The sequence below is a fragment of the Panthera pardus genome, unplaced genomic scaffold (assembly GCF_024362965.1).
Source record: "Panthera pardus isolate Hobbes unplaced genomic scaffold, ASM2436296v1 HiC_scaffold_21, whole genome shotgun sequence".
Classification (NCBI taxonomy): domain Eukaryota; kingdom Metazoa; phylum Chordata; class Mammalia; order Carnivora; family Felidae; genus Panthera; species Panthera pardus.
Genome location: NW_026526777.1, coordinates 28,095,364 through 28,115,908, shown reverse-complemented (window position 1 = coordinate 28,115,908; position 20,545 = coordinate 28,095,364). Strand labels below are relative to the sequence as shown.

At 38.8% G+C, this 20,545-nt stretch overlaps 1 protein-coding gene and 1 non-coding gene across 12 annotated transcripts in view; both read left to right on the top strand.

Moving 5' to 3' along the window:
* The window catches only part of PPP1R12B (protein phosphatase 1 regulatory subunit 12B), a 218,258-nt gene that overhangs the window by 101,963 nt on the left and 95,750 nt on the right, over positions 1 to 20,545 (top strand). Inside the window, exon 1 of one of the 11 annotated variants that reach the window (XM_053909054.1) lies at positions 125 to 145. The exons of 8 other annotated variants lie outside the window; for them this stretch is intronic. Coding sequence is in view for 1 of the 3 variants with exons in the window: in XM_053909051.1 (XP_053765026.1) it covers positions 10,742 to 10,761 (20 nt within the window). In the remaining 2 variants the exon portion in view is untranslated. Of the gene's footprint in view, positions 1 to 124; positions 146 to 358; positions 386 to 10,726; positions 10,762 to 20,545 lie in introns of those variants that run through there. 2 more of the 11 variants (XM_053909053.1, XM_053909051.1) reach the window with 2 other exon arrangements.
* On the top strand, positions 19,635 to 19,741 carry LOC128778954 (U6 spliceosomal RNA). The gene has a single exon (XR_008424807.1). It is a non-coding gene; the product is annotated as a U6 spliceosomal RNA (small nuclear RNA).

Genomic DNA, 20,545 nt, shown 5'->3' with positions numbered 1-20,545 from the left:
TAGAAAAAGACAGCCACTTGTAACAATCTCATAAAATGAGCTCTGGTGTTTACTAGGTTACTAGGGAAGGACAACCAGAGGGGTGGCCACCTGCTTGTTGAAAATTCCCAGCTTCTGGGAAGCTGCCGCACAGGTGTGCTGCAAGGTGTGTCTGAGGTAGCTTGACCTGCTCTCCCCTAGAATGATTTGATCTGGCAGTGGAGTTCTTTTCTGTTCCTGGTTTTATGGAAATCCGAGGCACAGGAAGTTGATCTTTGTGTTCTGAGAAATGGAAACAAGCCTCTGCCACATAGTTTACTAACATCTTCTGTGTTTGGAAGCTAACTCTCGATGTGCTGAGTTGAGACATCGGGAGGTACTGGGCATGGAATAGCAGAAGCAGCAGGTAAAATGTCTTTGCTTGATGGCTTTGATATCCTAGATGTGTGTTTCTGCTCTCAGTCCTCTTCCTGATGGTCCTCTGGGAAGCTGACTTGATTGCATACATTGTTTTGGTGGTGGTGTGGTCGGGAGAGCAGCGGGAGAGGGTGAATGTGTAAGACATAAGATGTATGGTGTTCAGAATAACTGGTTTAGAACTTCTTTGTTGTTTCTTCATATTCATAAAGAATTTATTATTAATTTTAAAGATTTTTATTTACTATTATTTTTTTAATGTTTTATTTTTGAGAGAGAGAGAGAGAGAGTGAGCAGGGGAGGGGCAGAGAGAGAGAGGGAGACACAGAATCTGAAGCAGGCTCTAGGTTCTGAGCTGTCAGCACAGAGCTCAACGCAGGCCTCAAATTCATGGACCACAAGATCATGACCTGCAACGAAATCGAGTCAGATGCTTAACTGACTGAGCCACCCAGGTGCCCCGATATTCCTAAAGTATTTAAACACGTACACTGACTTAAGGATCCCACCCAGGAGGTTAGGGTAGCAGAGGACGATTAAGAATTTCAAAAAGTAGAAACATGCTTCTCTTTTTAAGAGGAAACCTATACTGGTAATGTAGGTGTGTGTGTGTGTGTGTGTGTGTGTGTGTGTGTGTGTGTGTGTGTGTGTGTGTTTTAATGTTTATTATTTGTTTTTGAGAGAGGGAGAGAGAGAGGACATGAGAAGGGGAGGGGCGGAGAGAGAGAGGGGGAGACATAGGATCCAAAGTGGGCTCTGTGCTGACAGCACGAATCCTCAAACCATGAGATTATGAACTGAGCCGAAGTCAGATGCTTAACCAATGGAGCCACCCGGGCGCCCCGGTAATGTATTCTAAAGTTGAATGAAAGTACACAGACAGTGGTTGTATTCTTTATATCTTTTAAATTTTTAAATATATGTAATATATATTAAGTAAATAAAACAAAGAAACAATGTGTTGGATATGTAGGGCAATTACAGGGAGAAGCTGGTTTAGGTAAATGAAGGGTAAGACTGCTCCTGGAGCTGGCCTTTGAACAGGAAATTACAAAACACAGAGACTAGCTCATTGAGGTCTTGAGGTCTGAGTGAAAGCTGTTTGCGTACCACAAACTGTACAGTCACATTGAATCTTCATGGAAGTAAATGTTTTCCCATACCTATAAGATGAGTCGTTTCCTAATTGATCTTTTATGCTCAAAGGACCAGTTTCTAGACAGAATTCAAAACCGTGCTGAGCCAGGCGGTATAGAAGGTATCTAATCTGATGGGTAGTCCTTTCAACCCTGTAGAGAGACTATTCATTAGACTCTTTGAACTCAGCCTACCAAGAGCTATACTGTTCTACTTTTCTTATCACCCTCTCTCTACTCTTCTTGGATTTTTGTATCTGCATCATTTTATGTACTCAGGTAGAAAACTCAATTTCGTGAACATGTTCTGCTTTTATGCCTCTCTTTGTCTGTGCTCGACTTTCTGGAATGGCCTTCTGTCATCTTCCCTGATGAACAAAATTCTATTCATCCTTTAAGAACATCTGCAGGTTAAACCCCACCACTGGCTACCGTGCTTCCCCAGCTCCAGCCTGATCAGTATTCTCTCCTCAGTGTTCTTCAGTAGCACTTTTCTTAGAACTGGTTTAACTGATTCATTAAATTGTCTCTCTTCATGGCTACATCGTGAGCTTCTTGAGGGTGCTTGTTGTTGTTGTTGTTGTTGTTGTTGTTGTTGTTGTTGTTCATACCACAGAGCCTAATACATAGTAGGTGTTGGGTAAATATTTATGGAATGAAATGGTTTCTCAGTGAAAAGGAGCCCCCAGGTAGTAATCTTCCGCGTCCAGAAGATGGCAGCAGCAGAACGTCAGTCGGTCTACTTTGTGTACCGCTCCCAAAGACTCTTTTGTGTTAGGAAGGATTGCAGGTAAGCATTTTTACCCCATTCCATGTTAAATGTTTTAATATAGAGAGTGCAGACTTTTTCTAGTATATGGAGGCCCTTTGTGGACTTTGCTGTGATGCTTCTTCACAAGAGAGCAGCAGGCTGCTGGGCTGCAAGGCCAGAGACCGAGTTACTCTCCAGCTGAGCACTCGATTTCTGCCGTCTCAAGCAAGCCATTTAACTTCTTTAGTTTCAGTTTCTTAATTGGTTGATCAGTGGAGTTAGGAGATCCGCAGGTAATATTGGATCCTAAAATCACAGGATTCAGAGACTGTCTGACCGTTTTATGTGCTCAGTATTATGCTGACAGCCATGGGTATAATAAGAAAGAGATATGTCCTAGGTTGTGCCTTGAAGATCAAGGACGTCAAATATACACATGGTAAACCACGGGTATACATTAAGGAATAATATATCCTTGAGTGCAAAATTGTGTTCAGGTGTATTAGGAGTTCAGAGAAGGTGAATGATGTAGGATGGAGAGGTTAGAAAGGACTTCATGAAGCCAGTTTAGATAGAATTTGAGTTGGCTTTCAAAAATACGAAAGGTTTAAAGGGGGTAAGAGGATTCATACTTTTGAAAGCTTGTTATGTTATATGTCAGTACCCTCCTAGATGCACTTAATCGTCATCGTTTTGTGAGATAAATAATATTATTTTCTTAAAAGATATGAGAAAATTAAGGCTCAGATGGATTATGGAACCTGCCCACAGTCACAGAGCTAGTAAATAAAAAAACCAGGATTCAAAACCAGGTCTCTCGGACTTCAAAGCCCATACTTTCTGTCCACCACTGAGCCCTGGTATGCCAGGGCTCCGTCTTAGTTGGGCTGTTCCATTCCATAAGCTAGCATTGATTGAACACAGTGGTTACAATCTCTTGGTATTTTTTGAAGGGAAGAAAAAAACTTCTAGGAAAAGAGTATTTGCCTTGGGAGATCCCACTTCTGAAAATAAAGCAAATTGAAAACTTTCTGTCCTCTCTGAAATCGAAATAGGAAATAAGGGTTTGGGGAAAACAAATGAGAAGTTGTCTTGTAGGTCCCCTGGCTTAGTCAGTGTTTTATGAGGATGCGGGATATAAGAAGTTTTGGGAGAATTCCAGAGCCATGGGCAGGTTTATTTCTATTTTAAGAAATATTTAAAAGTTGGAACTGGATGACAGCAATTACCTGAATGATTCCTTGTTTCTGGTTCGTCTTTAAACCACTTTTTTCCCTCTTCCTCAGAGCCTCTTAGTTAATCCTGGGTAGTATACTGACCCAGATCTTTAATTTGTTTCCTCTGAATAAATATTAGTCTTCTAACCTGAAATAGGGAAATTGAATGTGATTCACAAGTCTGGTGCACTTGTGCCGAAAATGGCTTACTGCTCGCTGACATGTAAATAAAATATAGCAATAGCTCAAGGAAGCCAGTGAAGAAACACATTCCTTTATAATGAAGCTTACCGTGTTTAAAAGAAAAACTATTTGGCACACAAAATTCATAAGTAATGGGAAGCAGAGCTGCAAGCTGAGCTATATCTATGACAAAAGTACTCCTGCACAAAGATTTTGTTTGTCCTTGATAGGTGCTTGTCTCTCCCATCTTAATAGACTTACCTTTGGCACTGTACCGCCCTCTGGGGTTACCATGTCTCACTCTGCCTTTTACTCTTGAAAAGCCCTCTCATTTCACTTCCTAGCCTCTTATTCACTCCTCAGTCTGTTAAAATAGAAATCCTGCCCCACCCGCCTGTCGAGTGAAATTGCTCTAGCAAAGGGCCCTGTGGCATTCCTAATGATCAGATTCCTTATTCACTTCATTTTTTGCCTTGAACTCCCAGCAGCACGTTACGATGTTGGCTTCTGCCTTCTTAAATCTTTATTTTTACCTTGACTCCTGACATACCATTCTTTCTTGGCTCACTTCTGTCCTTTCTCCTCTTTGTTTGTGTCCTTTTTAGCCTGTTTGCTTCAGCAAACACTTTACATATTATTCCTCAGTCTTCCTTCTTTTCCTTTCTCAGGACTCTCTAGCTGGTCTTGTCCACTCCAGTCACCTCAGCTCTCATTCTTGTCTGTATTTCTAGCCCAGACCTCTCTGCTGAGCTTCAGGACACTGTATGGAAAGCGCTTGCTTAGAATAGTGCCTGATACTTAATGATAGCCATTTCTGGCCACTGTTTTCCTTTCCCCCATATTTCCTCATCAAAGTAAAGTATTGTTACAGATGCACATTTCTTGAAGAGTTCTTGAGCCCTCTATAGAAAGAGAGTATAAACAAACCAAACCATTCCCTTCCCTCTGACCTAAAAAGGCTAGAGAGAGAGGTCTGTTTTCATGTATTATAAAAAATCTTTGTCAGTGATTCTGCATAAGTGTCACCCAATTGAGAAACTTAGAAATGAAACTAGAAGCCTAGACTCTTACGTCTCACCAAGTCCTGTGTCTCATTCTCAAGAATCCTTCAAACCTACCCTCTCCTCTCCATCCACACTTCTCTCTGTTAACTCCGGCCCTCCCAGCTGGACCCTTGGCCTTGGCCTTCTTCCCCCCGGCCCCTCCTCCCAGTGCATCCTCTGCAATGCACGCTCCTGCTGGGAATCTGAGAATGGTGCCTTAAGCAATGTTGTCCCCCACCTTGTTTTTTAGGAAGCCTCTTCCCGGTCTCTTCAGATTCGTTTCAGATCACCTCCTTTATTTTTACTTCTCACCCCGCAGATAATACTGGGTTTCCTATCCAAAATATGATCTCTTTATGGCATGGCATTTCTTATCTTAAATCTTAATTATCACTACTTTATATATCACAAGATCCTGCTGGAAATCAGCACTTCTTTCTTTTGAAATACAGTATCTGGAGTAGGTAAAAACAAAAAAAAAAACAGTGTAGGATGGGAAAATTGTTGATTAAATGGAAGGAAGAAAATGGATGAATGGACCAACACACTGCTGACCAAGCTTTTAAAATGGTAAATAAGTGAATAAGTAATTGGGACCAACTCAGACTATGAATTTCCTTCATAACCTTAATTCAGTTCAGTAATCATGTCAGAGCACCTACTTTGTCTGGGTACAGTGCTAAATGTTAATGATGTAATGACAAATAAAAAATAGCCCCCTCTTTCGTGAAACTTAAAGAGTGGCCAGTAGTAGATAGAATATAAGGAATTTTATTTTCACTGGATCTTAGGCTCATTTTTGTTAGGCTAACACCTAATTTAGTGGGCTAGGGCAGTTAGTTGGTTTATATATCACTTTTTTTTTAAGTTTATTTACTTCGAGCAACTGTGTGAGTGGGGAGGGGCAGAGAGAGAGGGAGAGTGAGAATCCCAAGCAGGCTAGGTGCTGTCGACACAGAGCCCAGTGTAGGGCTCGATCCCACAGTCTGTGAGATCATGACGCGAGCCAAAATCCAGAGTCAGACAGATGCTTAACTGACTGAGCCTCTTAGGTGCCCCTACATACTACTTTTTAGTGTGAATGAAAAAGTCAGTCCATTCCTTCAATAGCAAGTTTTAAAGCTTTTGTGTAATTATGAAAAAATTCTCCTTAGGCTGGGACTTGGGTGAGCCTGACTACAAAGAGGCATGAAAATTTTAGGGGGTGATGGAACTGTTCTATATCTTGATTGTGGTGATGGTTAATATGCACTTGTGAAAACTCATAACTCATAGACCTGTATACTTTTTTTTTTTAATTTTTTTTAACGTTTATTCATTTTTGAGACAGAGAGAGACAGAGCATGAACGGGGGAGGGGCAGAGAGAGAGAGGGAGACACAGAATCGGAGGCAGGCTCCAGGCTCCAAGCCATCAGCCCAGAGCCCGACGTGGGACTCGAACTCACGGACTCACGGACCGCGAGATCTTGACCTGAGCTGAAGTCGGACGCTTAACCGACTGAGCCATCCAGGTGCCCCTAGACCTGTATACTTTTTAGGGCAAATTTTACTGTGTGTAAATTATACCTCAGGAAACCTGACTTTTAAAAAGTGCTACTGTCACTGCTAGGAATTTACCCAAGGGATACAGGAGTACTGATGCATAGGGGCACTTGTACCCCAATGTTTATAGCAGTACTCTCAACAATAGCCAAATTGTGGAAAAAGCCTAAATGTCCATCAACTGATGAACGGATAAAGAAATTGTGGTTTATATACACAATGGAGTACTACGTGGCCATGAGAAAGAATGAAATATGGCCCTTTGTAGCAACGTGGATGGAACTGGAGAGTGTGATGCTAAGTGAAATAAGCCATACAGAGAAAGACAGATACCATATGGTTTCACTCTTATGTGGATCCTGAGAAACTTAACAGGAACCCATGGGGGAGGGGAAGGAAAAAAAAAAAAGAGGTTAGAGTGGAAGAGAGCCAAAGCATAAGAGACTCTTAAAAACTGAGAACAAACTGAGGGTTGATGGGGGGTGGGAAGGAGGGGAGGGTAGGTGATGGGCATTGAAGAGGGCATCTTTTGGGATGAACACTGGGTGTTGTATGGAAACCAATTTGACAATAAATTTCATATATTAAAAAGAAAGAAAGAAACATAAAAAAAAAGACAATGGAACCTAAAAAATAAAAAAATAAAAAGTGCTACTGAGTCTTAATTGCAGGAATCTGAGTCATCTGAAAAGTGGGGTGATTAGATAGGGAAGATAATTGATCTGTTTTATAGGCCTTCCTGAAGATAAATCTGATTTGGGTCCTTTAAGGAGTTCTTCCATTCTAGACCCTTCTCTTTTTAACCCGAGCTTCAGAAAAGTCCAGAAATCCCTGAACCTGATGGCAAAATTTTGTTATATGTAATTATTCCCCACCCTCCCCCCTCCCACCTTGGGAAAAGATGACAGTTTAAATCTCATTGGTATGAGTATGTTACTGTTCAGTAAAGGTTAAAAACCCACAGGTTTGGGTGTTCTTCCTATTTCCCAGGTGCCCCCTTTTTCCTAAGGTAGGCCATACTCATGATTACAGCAGCTGGAGGCCAGTTTCTGGAGTGGGTGAGAGGAGTGCGTGAGTCCACTGACCTTAGTATTTAGAGCCCACCTGCTGCTAACACAGGCCTCCTTCTTGAACCTAAACTCTCATTCCTTCTCTGTTCTAAGGTTGACCCAAGGGCATTTTTTTCAGAAATATTTATGTTACTTTAGTATATCGTAGAAAGTACCTGTGCTTTCTATGTCACTGTTGACTATGACAATAAAAGGTTTTTTTTCTAAGTGTGGAATATAAGTAAGTACATCTTACTGCTTGAAACAGTCCTTGGAATATTAATGATCAGTTTTGAATGTTTTTAAAGTTTATAAAATCTTCTACAATATGAATATTTTAAGTAGAAAATAGAAGTTATCTATAATCTTACCATTCAGCAATATCTCTGCTAACATCCTTATATGTTGCATTGATTTTGAGATTATGCTGTATTTTTTCTTATTATTAAATATTACAAATACCCAACATATCAGTTTTCTGGCCCAGTCAAGCCCTGGCTATATTAGCTTCAGTGTTTTTTAAATTTTTTTTAACATTTGTTTATTTTTGAGAGAGAGAGAGAGAAAGTGGGGGGGAGAGAGAGAGAGAGAGAGAGAGAGAGAGAGAGAGAGAGTGAGAGTGTAAGTGGGGGAGGGGCAGAGAGAGAGGGAGACACAGAATCGGAAGCAGGCTCCAGGCTCTGAGCTGTTAGCACAGAGCCCGACAAGGGGCTCGAACCCAGAACCGTGAGATCATGAGCTGAGCCAAAGTTGGCCGCCCAACCAACTGAGCCACCCAGGCACCCCAGCTTCAGTGTTTTTTTAAATAAAATATTAAAAATATAGCTGAGGCCCCTGTGTATGTCTCCCCGGTATCATCCCCTGGACTCCCTCCCTAGAAGTGGTCACTATACCGAATTTGGTAAAACCATTTGCAAAGTTTTATTAGTTATTATTCTTTTTATGTATACGCACATTACTACTTTTATATGTTTTTGTTCCTTATGTGAATTGTATTGTTGTGTACATATCATTCTGAAACCTGCTGTTTTTACTTAGCATTTTTTCATTTTGAATGCTCACTTTAGTCCATTGTGTAAATATACCACAATTTGGTTTTGTTTTTTGTCTGCTCTTGGACATTTAGGTCATCTTTCTTTTTCTTTCTTTCTTTCTTTCTCTCTTCTTTCTTTATTTCTTTCTTTCTCTAATACTAATTAATTATACTGCTGTGTACGTTCTTGTTCATGTTTCCTTATCTAAATGTGTAACAGTTTCTCAAGGGTGTTTATTTTCAAATGGAATTTCTGGATGTAAAGAGTGAGTACGTCTTTACTTGAGATGCCAGATTGCTCTCCTGTTTACACTCGCCAGCAGTGTATGAGAGTTTTTACTTCTTTACAACTAATGTTATACTTGATAATGTCAGTCGTTTTTGCTTTTGCCAATCTAAGGAAGATGAAGTGGTTTCTCCTTGTTTTAATTTGCATTTCATGATTGTTAAGTGAAACTGAACATTTTCTCTTATGTTTATAGACTTTTGGGATTTCCTGTTTTGCAAATTCCCTGATTATATGCTTTGTTAATTATTTTTTCTTGGGTTTTTGGTATTTTTTAAATTGGTATAAGTTCTTTACATATTCAAGATACTGATATTTTGCAAGTTATGTATCTGTGGTAATTTTTAGTTTGTCTTCCAGTGTCTGGAAGTGTCTTATGGATATTCCATAATCTATTCAATTGTTTCCCCTATTTTTTTATATTTGGATTCTTGCCATGAATATTTTGTGTGTTGGCTTTCTTGAATTTTTTCCTTAAAAAAAAAAAAAATTTAGTGGTGGTGCTGAAGTTGACCTGGTCTATTTTGTAGTTAGTAACAAATATTCGAGACAGTTGGCCAAGCCCTGTTGGTACAGCCTGTGGGTATGAAATAAAGCAGCACTTGTGCTTTTGGCACCTGAATCTGCCATTCTTGGCCTCCCTAACACCTGTCTGACCAATGAACTAACTGTCGAGTGACCTACATGCATAAAACATTGTCATTTGTGAAACTGGCTTTGGCACTTGATGCTGGAGTGCTTTTAATGGAACAAATGTTCAGAAGTACAAGAATTCAAGGTGATATAGTACTTATCGAAGCTAGGTCACAGAAACACCAGACTCACATTGTTTGTAAAGCAAAAGGTGTTCTCTGAGCTGTAGTTTGGTGCTATATAACTTAAGAGTTTAGAGCAGGGATCAGACTTTTTCTGTAAAGGGCCAGACAGTAAATATGTGGGGCTTTGTGGGCCATATGGTTTCTGCTGCAACTGCTCAATTCTGCCTTTGTAGCACAGGCTTGCCCATTCGTTTCGTTTATATGTCGCCCATGACTGCTTTGGCCCTACAGTGGAGTTGTTGAGTAGCGTTGTAAAGCCTGAAAGATATGCTATCTGGCCCTTTACAGAAAAAGTTTGCAACCTTGACACTATTGACATTTTGAGCCAGATCATTCTTTGTCATTGTCCCCTGGGGGAGGAGGGGTGGAATTATTCCCTGTTGAGAACTACTGCTCTAAAGGATTCAGGAAATGCTTCATTTAGCCAAGGGAAATCCTCTCTCCTTTTTAAATAATTATTCTGATTAGCGGAGTTGTAGCTTTGATTCCTTGCTTAAACTTTAGCTCTGATCTCAGTGTTGAACTAGAGAGGAGAATATGTCACAGGAGCACTTTCTGAATACAGTTGTCCCTAAGCTATGACATCAGATCATATCCTGATATGTGACACAAATCACATCTAGAAGTCTTTTGGATCTGTAGTTATTAGCTTCTCCGATCGAGCAATACTTACACTCTCCCTCTACTTAGCTTTAAGCCATCTATGCCAGATCTGAAATTTGTCCTTGCATTTGTCTGTCATGTGTTGTTTTTGTCTCTCTCTTTACCACTGTTGACATTTGCCAGTTGGCTGGGCCTGAGCCTCTAGTGAGGCAGTATTTACAGCCCACTTGGGTAGATGCAGCAACTAGGATAGCCCAAGGGCAGATGAAATCATATCCAGAATGAGAAAGCTGCATCTCTCTAACTCTACCTTCTTTCACATGAAGGAGAGAGTTCCCCCTCCCCTCTCTATGAAATGAGAAGTAGTATTGATTGGTTTGGTACAGTGTATAAAATATGCATCTAATGGGATGATATTTTGGGCACTATTAACAGCATTGGCTCTACCGAGCCCCAAGATTTTGCTTTCCCTGCCTTTTCTCCTCCCCTTCCTTTCCTCCTCCTTCTTAGTAGCAGGTTCTTAGCAAATTGCAAGCTTTGCCTCTGGCTTGCTGGATAGCAGTGGAAGAGCAAGCCTTTTCTAGTTTCCAAGGGAGACCGGGTGCTGAGACTGCAGTCCTGCCCAGCAGCCACTTACCTTTCTTGCTATTCGTCTCCACACATCTTTTGACCTTCATTCTGCTATGCAGGCCTGCGCGAGGAGGTAACAGTCTGTTTTCTCGGCGCTCTCTTTGTAAAGGGGGCAGAGGGAAAGCAGGGTGGTTCGGGGTAAGGCATATGGGGTTAGCAGAGTATAAATGCTGCCGTAAGGAAAAAAGTATCTCTGAAGTGTGCTGTATCTGTGAGCTTGATCCTATTTGCCGTATCTATAAATATCTTAAAGATATGGTATCTTTAAGCACTACGTTATACAACTTAAAAGTGCCACATATAAAAATGCAAAATTAATGTAATAATGCCTCTGAGAAGCACAGAAGAAAATGGGAACTTAATCTTTGAGAAGAAAATAAAATCAATTGGTTTTAAACTTAACTGGCTGACAAACTGCATTCTGTTAGGCTTATGTTATATGAGCTGAATCGAGTTTTCAAGTTTAAGGAGAGACTTTGGTGATAACATCCCTTAATTGGCTTCTCAAGACTTCTGGGGCTGTGCTGTCCAATATGGTAGCCGGTAGCCATGTGTGGTTATTTAGATTTAATTTAATTAAAAATTACACAGCTTTTCCATTATCATACAAAGTTCTGTTGGACTATACCAAAGAACATGACCTATAGGATACAGGAAATTTATTATCTGACCAGAACCAATGAATGAGCATTTTAGTGAGAAGACTTAGAGGCTATTTGTCTAGAAGCAGCATTAATATGATTCACTGTGATTTAAAGCTACATGGGACCTTAAAACTATAGACTTACCCTTCAGTTTGTAAGTGAAGAAGCTAAGGTACCAGAAATTAAATGATTCTCTTAACGCCAAACAAGTAGTTAATGGCAGAACTAAAACTAGAACTCAGGTATGTGTTCTTTCTACTGTACCACAGTGTTAGCATCCCATACCCAATTAGAAATAGCAAGGAGAACTTGAACTAAAACCTACCTGATAGGGCCCTGGCAAGTGTAGAGTCAACTACATCCTCTGAAGGAGAATTTCGTCCCTCATATCACCTGTCACATACAGTTTTTTTATGACACATGTTGGTAGCAACCTCTGAAAATATAAAAACCATTCTTTGCCAAGATAGAGTGTTGATTATGGTATACTTTTGGGAGACACCAGGGGAAGGTAGGAGAAGTCTAATGCAAGGCAGACATCTTTATTCACTAATTCCTGATATTGCTAGATTTGGAAAAAAAAAATGTCTTATCCATAAATCCTCATAATTAGGATAGCATGGTCCTGGGTGGAATTGCAGGGCTATAAGATAAGAAACGTTGTACTGGAAGCAGGAGACCATGGTTATAGCCCCTTTAGGTCTGTGGCTGAATAGCATTGTGACCTTAGGTAAGTATGTTAATGTTTCCTTAGGCTTTGATCAACTCATCTGACAAAACAGGAATCTGACATCTCTAGGTGCAGTCTTAGAATTAAATCAGGTGACTTTTTTTTAAGTTTGTTTATTTATTTTTGAGAGAGAGAAAGCGTGAGTAGGGGAGGGGCAGAGTGAGAAGGAATGAGAATCCCAAGCAGGCTCCACACTGTCAGTGAGGAGACCAATGTGGGGCTCAAACCCACAAACTGTGACATCATGACTGGAGCTGAAGTCAGATGCTTAATTGATTGAACCACCCAGGCTCCCCTAAATCAGATGACTTCTTGACGTCATAAAGCCTCTAGCCACAGGTTTATGATTCTGTTATTCCTCTAAATTGTCACCTTCTCCTATAGCTAGCTAGCTATGTGTACTCCCAGATGGATGTTGAAGCAGTTCTTTTTGACCTTTCTGGAATACCTTTATCTATGTATCCTTATACATAGGATGTAGTCCAAGGAATTAAAAGCTGTCTTAAAAGACCATTAATTATTCTGTAATTAATGACCACGGCCTCACAAGTGCCATAAAAGACACATACTCAACGTGGTCCTTCCCTGTTTCAAGCTAACTTTTTAAGCACCCTCTGTTCAGTGCAGATTTTAGATATAGGACTCCTTAAAGCTATTTCAAAAATCAATTTCCTGTTGGTAATTCCAGACAAAAATTTTATTTCATCATTCTAGGGAAACCAGCTTTTGTTCTTGCCTTGGAGATCCTGGCAATTTCTCTTTCATTCTTCTACTTAAAGTAGTTTTATTTTACTTACATAGCTCTTTGAACCTTCATGGAGAATATTTTCAAGGGAATTAAGACCTCTTCCAAATGAATTATCCATTTCTGGTAAAAATAATTAAGGGGAACTCCTTTATTAGATTAGATGGGATCGATATTACAGTACACCCAGCCTTTCTTTTCCAAAATACCACTGCTGAGCTTTTAATGAAGTATTGAGAATAATGTAATGGGAGGAGTGGTGGTGCTCAGGTAGCAGCAGCGGCTAAGCCGTACTAAGTACCTACTCTGTGCCAGCGAGTGTTCTAAGTACTTCATATGCTTTTTATTTAATCTTCCCAACAACCCTGTCTATACCTGCTAATATCTGTTACAGCTATTAATATCCTTGTTGTATAAGAAACTTGGGTTTAGAGTACTTAAATAGTTTATCCAAGATTATCTAGTAAGCAATTTGAGTCCCATATCAGGGTACTTTATCACTACACTGTCCTTGTCAGAAGATATTTTAGGTCTTCTATTTACTGTGGCTTTCTCCATGTTCACTGGTGATTTGCTAGGCATCTTGTTTACACAGCTTCTTGGAGAAAAATTAGTCCATCTGTGGTATACAAAGGGACCCTATGGATTTTAGATGCAGAGGACAAATTATTTTTGGGTAGTCATGCTAATTTCTGTAATTATTTGAATTCAAATCAAATTTGAATTTGATTATGCAACCTCAAAGTCATAGTGAATACAAAGAAAAATGCTTCCTGCCCTCAAGGAAACATAGTAGACAGATACAGTAATCAAAGGATTTTGGCATTGGAATTCCTTTCTATGCCACTGAACTGGGGACATTAGCCTAGTTTTATCTAGATGTAAGAGGGCCAGAGGTATATGTTAAAGCCATGGATTCTGTTATACTTTCTATTATACTATATTGTGAACACAGACCTGTCTTCTTTTCATAGCAGTAAGGATTCATAGCAATCGTATAGCACTCAGATTTCATGGATGGCTCAAATGCTTGCTTCTCAGAGAGAGCAAGGTGTGTTGAATGTGGGTCTGGCCTAGTGTAGGAGTTGCCAAATTTTTTCTGTAAAGGCCAGATAGTGACTATTTTAGGCTTTGCAGGCTATTTTGTGTTCTTTGCAAATATTAAACTCTGTTGCCGCAGTTAGGTAAAACTTTACAAAAATATGGCAGGCCAGATTTGGCTCATGACCAGAGTTTGCTCACCACATGGTCTAGACTTTAGAAAGTACAAGGACTTGGGCTCTACCAAAACCCTAGTGCGTCCTCAAGGCAGCTGTGGTCAGGTGCATCACTTTTGTGAACCTTGGAATACACATCTAGGTAAAGAAAAATGAATGAAAATGTTTCTTCCTTCCTCAAAAATATTTATAGATTCAAGTACTGGAGTTTTCTGGGTTTTGTCTTTGGATTTTTTTTTCAACTTAAATCATAAACATTTCAACGTTTATTTATTTTTGGGACAGAGAGAGACAGAGCATGAACGGGGGAGGGACAGAGAGAGAGGGAGACACAGAATCGGAAACAGGCTCCAGGCTCTGAGCCATCAGCCCAGAGCCTGACGCGGGGCTCGAACTCACGGACCGTGAGATCGTGACCTGGCTGAAGTCGGACGCTTAACCGACTGCGCCACCCAGGCGCCCCAAATCATAAACATTTCATATTGACACAGGTAACGAAATAGTATATGTGATATTCACTAACAAAACCTAAATACATAGATACATACATAGATAACAATCCAGACATATATGTTATAGAATGAAAATGGGTTATTTTCATGTGGTGGAATTCTCATTTATTTTTGTTTTTACATTTTTGTCTGTTTTCTAATGTTTCCATGAAAAACATATACGACTTCAAATATTCAAGACTTCAACTCAGGTAAAATGTTATTGATCTTACCTACCAGAACTGCTTTTACTAACACTGTTTCTCTCATTCTATTAAACCCTAGAGCAGGCAGTGGGATAAGCCAGTTTGAAGCTTTTTTCTTTCACTGTGGCTCCTATCTACTATGCACAGAAAGGATAACAGTCAAAAATTAAGTATAATAGTGATGGTCTATATATTTTGCAGGTAGAAATGACATGTGAGTAGGCTGGTTGGTAACTGAGGCAGAATTTCACAGAGAATTAGTCCTTAGTGTGGTCATCAGTTCCAGGGTCTGGCCCACAGCTTTGTAAATTTGGAGACTTAATTTTTTTCATTTCACCCAGAAGAGAGGAGCATATTAAGGAAGGGCTCAAATATACCAAATTTACAGTGGATTGACAAATGTATCAGAATTCCCGTTTACTAATCTATGTTGAGGGAAGCTTGGGGACTCCTGGCTGGCTCAGTCAGTAGAACATGTGACTCTTGATCTCAGAGTGCTGAGTTCAAGCCCCACATTGGGCATGGAGTCTACATGAATGAATGAATAAATGAATGAATGAATGAATGAATGAATAGCTTGGTTGGGGACTTCTGCTTCAGGCCATGGCATATCTAGTATACAAACTCCTCTCACTGAGAATAACTAAAAAAACTGGACAAATATTAACAAGTATCTTTGAAGATATGGGATTAAGAAATTGAGGACTTGAGGGATCAAGATCCCGGAAAGAAGGAAATCAAAAAGAGGTGAATCCAGCATTTGTCTGTGCTTTTCCCCTTGAGGCATTTGCTGAGTAGTAAAGCCGTAGCAATAAGGCTAAGAAACTGGGCGGGATTTTCAGTAGTCTCATGGAGCTGAGGGAACTAGAGTTCAGGAAGAGGGGCCCCATACCTTCATCTGGGACCACTGATGGGCTACATTCTAGAAGTAAAGGCTTACCAGAAATAGACCAGCCCTTGCAAAGACTGAAGGCTATCTTCCAGTCATCTCAATCTCAAAGTAGATTAAGGTCATTTGTCTTGGCCCTGTAGTTCTCAAAGTGTGATGTCAGAAGCATCACGGAAATCTAACTAGAAATGCAAATTCTCGGCCCCTACTCCAGACCTACTGAAACAGGACTTTTAGGGGTAGAGCCTAGCAATTTGTATTTCACAAACCCCCTAAATAATTCTGATGTAGATGAAAGTTTGAGAATCACTTCCTTAACCTAACTGCCAGAGGAAAAGAATATCCTCTCTGGAGGATGACATCTTTCAGAGCTGCAAGTTATCACTGCATTTTTCATTAAAGGTGTTTGGCTGTTATACTCAACCTTGCTGGACTCTCAGTTTCTGAGGAGTGATGGGTTCAGCGTTAAATGTGATAAATACTGGGTGGCTCAGTCAGTTGAGGGTCTGACTCTTGATTTCTGCTTAGGTCATGATCCCCGGGTTGTGGGATTGAGTCTCCTCCATGCTCAGAGTGGAGCCTGCTTGACATTCTCCCTCTCTCTCTCTCTCTCTTTCTCTCTCTCTCCCCCACTCATGTGCTCCTCTTTCTCTCTCTCTCAAATAAAAATAATAAATGTGATAAATACTATATTTTTTATTGTTTAAACTGCATCTCTCAGATAATGTGAAAATGGTCCAGAAGGCAACTTCCCGCACTTATAATTTTCCTTATAAAGACATGTATTCAAATATTTTAAAAAATATTTGGCATTAATTCAGAAATTAGCAGACATACCAAATTTACCAAAAGACTGATTTACCAAAAGACTAAGAAAAATAAACAATAACAAAAGATCCAGATATTGATGTTATCAGACATGGACTTTAAACTAACTATGGTTAATACCGTTAAGAAAATAGAAGATGGGAAATTTCAACAAAGAACTGTAATCTATTTTAAAAAGAATCAAGTAGAAATTCTATAACTGAAAATTTAATAATTGGAATTAGAAATTCAACTGGTGAGTTTATAGTAGACCAGCTGAAGAGATAATTAGTGAACTAATTAGATAGACAGTAGAAAATATCCAGAATGGGGGCACTTGGCTGGTTCCGTTGAAAGAGTGTGCTACTCTTGTTCTCAGGGTTGTAAGTTCAAGCCCTACATTGCGTCTAGAAACAATTTAAATAAATAAAACTTTAAAAAAGAAATACATATCCAGAATGAAACCCAGAGAGAGAAAAGGATGGGAAATACAGAAAAAGCAAAATAAATGAATAGATCATGGCCAGTAAGATCTAACGTAGATACAATTGGAGTCCAGAGGAAGAAAAAAGAAGAACTACTTTTATCCTGGAATACCATTTTTACTTGAAAGAATGACTGGGAAGGCTATGGTTTTCCAGACTTGGGTATTCAGCAGACATTTTCTTGAAAATGAACAAAGTGAGACTGTCACAAAGTATTTGTTGCCAAGTATAAAACTTTAAACTTCAAGCAGAAATTAGAATTTTGGTAACTTGTGTCTGCCCATTATGAGTGGTATTATTGACTGCTGCTTCCCAATATTTAAAGACTGTCTTAAGTTCAAAGGTGAGGGCACCTGGGTGGCTCAGTCAGTTGAGCTTCCAGGTCTTGATTTTGGCTCAGGTCATAATCTCAGGGTCATGGGATCGAGCCCTGTGTCGGGCTCCTCCTGAGCATGGAGCCTGGTTAAGATTTTCTCTCTCTCCCCCTCTACCCTCCCCTCTAAAAAAATAAAATAAAATAATTTAAAAATTTTTTTAAATAAAATATCAAAGGTGATATTAAAGAATGATTTTTTATGTTTTATTTTTCCATTATTTTTATTGAGATATAATTGACATATAACATTGTATTAGTTTTAGGTGTACAACTTAGTAATTTAATAAATATAAAATGATTACAACTAAGTTTAGTTAACATCCATCATCACACATAATTACAATTTTTTCCTCATGATAAGAACTTTTAAAATTACTCTCTTAACAATTTTCAAATACATAATATGGCGTTGTAAATTATAGTCACCATACTGTATATACCCAGGACTTACTAATCTTATAAATGAAAGTTTGTACCTTTTGAGCATGTTCACCTACTTTGCCCACTTTCTACTCCCTGCCTCTGTTAACTACAAATCAGTTCTCCATATCTATGAGGTTGGTTTTTTTTTTTAATATTTCACATGTAAGTGAGATCAGATTTTATACTCAACCTTGCTGGACTCTCAGTTTCTGAGGAGTGATGGGTTCAATCCCCCACTTGATTTGTATGAGTTCTTTATTTTGGATAGTAATCCCTTTTCAGATATATGATTTGCCAATAGTTTCTTCCATTCTGTAAGTTGCCATTTCATTTTGTTGATGGTTTGCTTTTCTGTGCAGAAGGTTTTTAGTTTGATATAGTCCTACTTATTTATTTTTGCTTTTGTTGCCTTTGCTTTTGGTATCAAATCCGAAAAAATCATTGCCAAGGCCAACGTCAAGGAACTTACCCCTATGTTACCGAATGTGACTTATAAAATTATTATTCTGTAATGAAATGTGTCACCATTTGGAAGATCTGCACCAATGTTTTACAAAGGACCAGTGTACAATAACCTGAAGTCATGCGTGGGTAAGGAGGTCCATTTAAAGTGCAAGATAGACCAATAGACCAATAAATTAACATGGTTTCAGATTCCACATTGTTGCTAATCTTTAAGAAACTACCACTTCAGTTTTGGTATAGTATCAAGGAAAAATGTCCATAATTACCAGCTATTATAATACTCCTTCCTTTTCCCACTACAAACCTATGCAAGACTGTATATTCTTTATATATTTTAACTGAAACACCATATTGCAACATATTGAGTGAAGCATGTATGAAAATCCAACTATCTCCTATTAAGCCAGCACTAAAGAAAATTTATAAAAATGAAATAAAGACTCTTGCTAAATTTTTTTGTTTTAGAAAATACAGTTATTTTTCATAAAAGATAAGTTATTGATGTAACTTTTTGTAATAGGGCTGATTATTTTTAAATACATAAGTGCATATTTTTTAAATTTCTGCTAAGGTAAATATTAAAAGATACACATAAACAAAAGTTCTTCGGGGGTCCTCAGTAATTTTTAAAAATGTAAAAGGGTCCTGAGACCAAAGAATTTGAGAATCATTGCTACAGATACTAAAATGACAATTAAAATATACTATAAGAATTGGGGCACCTGGGTGGCTCAGTCGGTTAAGTGTCCAACTTCAGCTCAGGTCATGATCTCATGGTTCGTGGGTCCGAGCCCCATGTCAGGCTCTGTGTTGACAGCTCAGAGCCTGGAGCCTGCTTCAGTTTCTGTCTCCCTGTCTTATGCTCCTCCCCCACTCACTCTCTGTCTCTCTCTGCTTCAAAAATAAACATTAAAAAAAATGTTTTAAATATACTATAAGAATTTTATGAACAATTTTGTGCCACTAAATGTAAAAATATAAAGTTCTTTGAAAAACAAATACTACCAAAACAGAACATCTGACTAGGCCTAAATCAATCAAAGAAATTGAACCCCTCATTTAAAACCCTCCCATAAGGAACACTTAAGGGGCGCCTGGGTGGCTCAGTCGGTTGAGCATCTGACTTCAGCTAGGGTCATGATCTCACGGTTAGTGAGTTCGAGCCCCACATCAGGCTCTGCTGACAGCTTGGAGCCTGGAGCCTGCTTGGGATTGTGTCACCCTCTCTGTCTTCCCCTCCCCCGCTCATGCTCTGTCTCTCAAAAATAAATAAATGTTAAAAAAATTTTTTAAAAAGAGCACTTAAAATCCAGACGTCTTCATTGTGCACTTTACTAATTATTCCAGGAGGAAACAACCCTAATCTTACATAAATTCTTACAGAAAATCGACCAGGAGAAAACACTTCTTAACTTTTATAACCTTAATTTCCAGACTTGCCCAGTTGTTATAAGAAGGGAAAATTATAGTGCTCGCTTCGGCAGCACATATACTAAAATTGGAACGATACAGAGAAGATTAGCATGGCCCCTGAGCAAGGATGACACGCAAATTCGTGAAGCGTTCCATATTTTTCGACAATAAATTTCATGAAAAAAAAAAAAAAGAAACACAAAAAAAATAAAATAAATAAATAAAACATTTAAAAAAAAAAAGGGAAAATTATAGACCAATTTCTCTAATACACAGGGATGGAGAAATCCTAAATTAAATAATACTGACTTTATGTAAAAGTCAATCTATATAGGGGTACCTGGCTGACTCGTTCGATAGGACATGTGATTCTTGATCTCAAGGCTGTGAGTTCAAGTCCCAAATTGGACATAGAGCTTACTTTAAAAAAATAATAAAATAAATATTTCTTAAAAAAATATGATGCATCATGGCCAAGTTGAGTTTATCCTAAGAATTCAAGGTTATTTTATCATTCAAAAATTATTCAATGTGATTCACCTTAGTAACAAAAAAAGAAGGAAAATGATAATAATCTCAATATATGGGGAAGAAACACATGTGATAAGTTTGACACACACTAATGATTAAAAAATAATTGATTAACTTCTCAATTAATTAATTGAGAAGCAGTGTCTACAGAAATCTTAGACATCACAGTAATAAAATGCTGAATGCTTTTTCTCTCTGAAGGCAGGAACAAAGCATGGAAACTTACTATCATTACTCCTTTTCAACATGTCCTGGAGGTTCTGGCCAGAGCATTAGATCAAGAAAAGAAATAAAAATTGTAAGGGTAGGGAAAGAAGAAATGAAATTCTCATTTCACAGATGACATGATTCTGCATGAAAAGTAATACATTTAAAAGTAATGTGTTGGATTATGCCATTTTCACTGATAGCGTTTCTATCATTTTGATTCTGCCC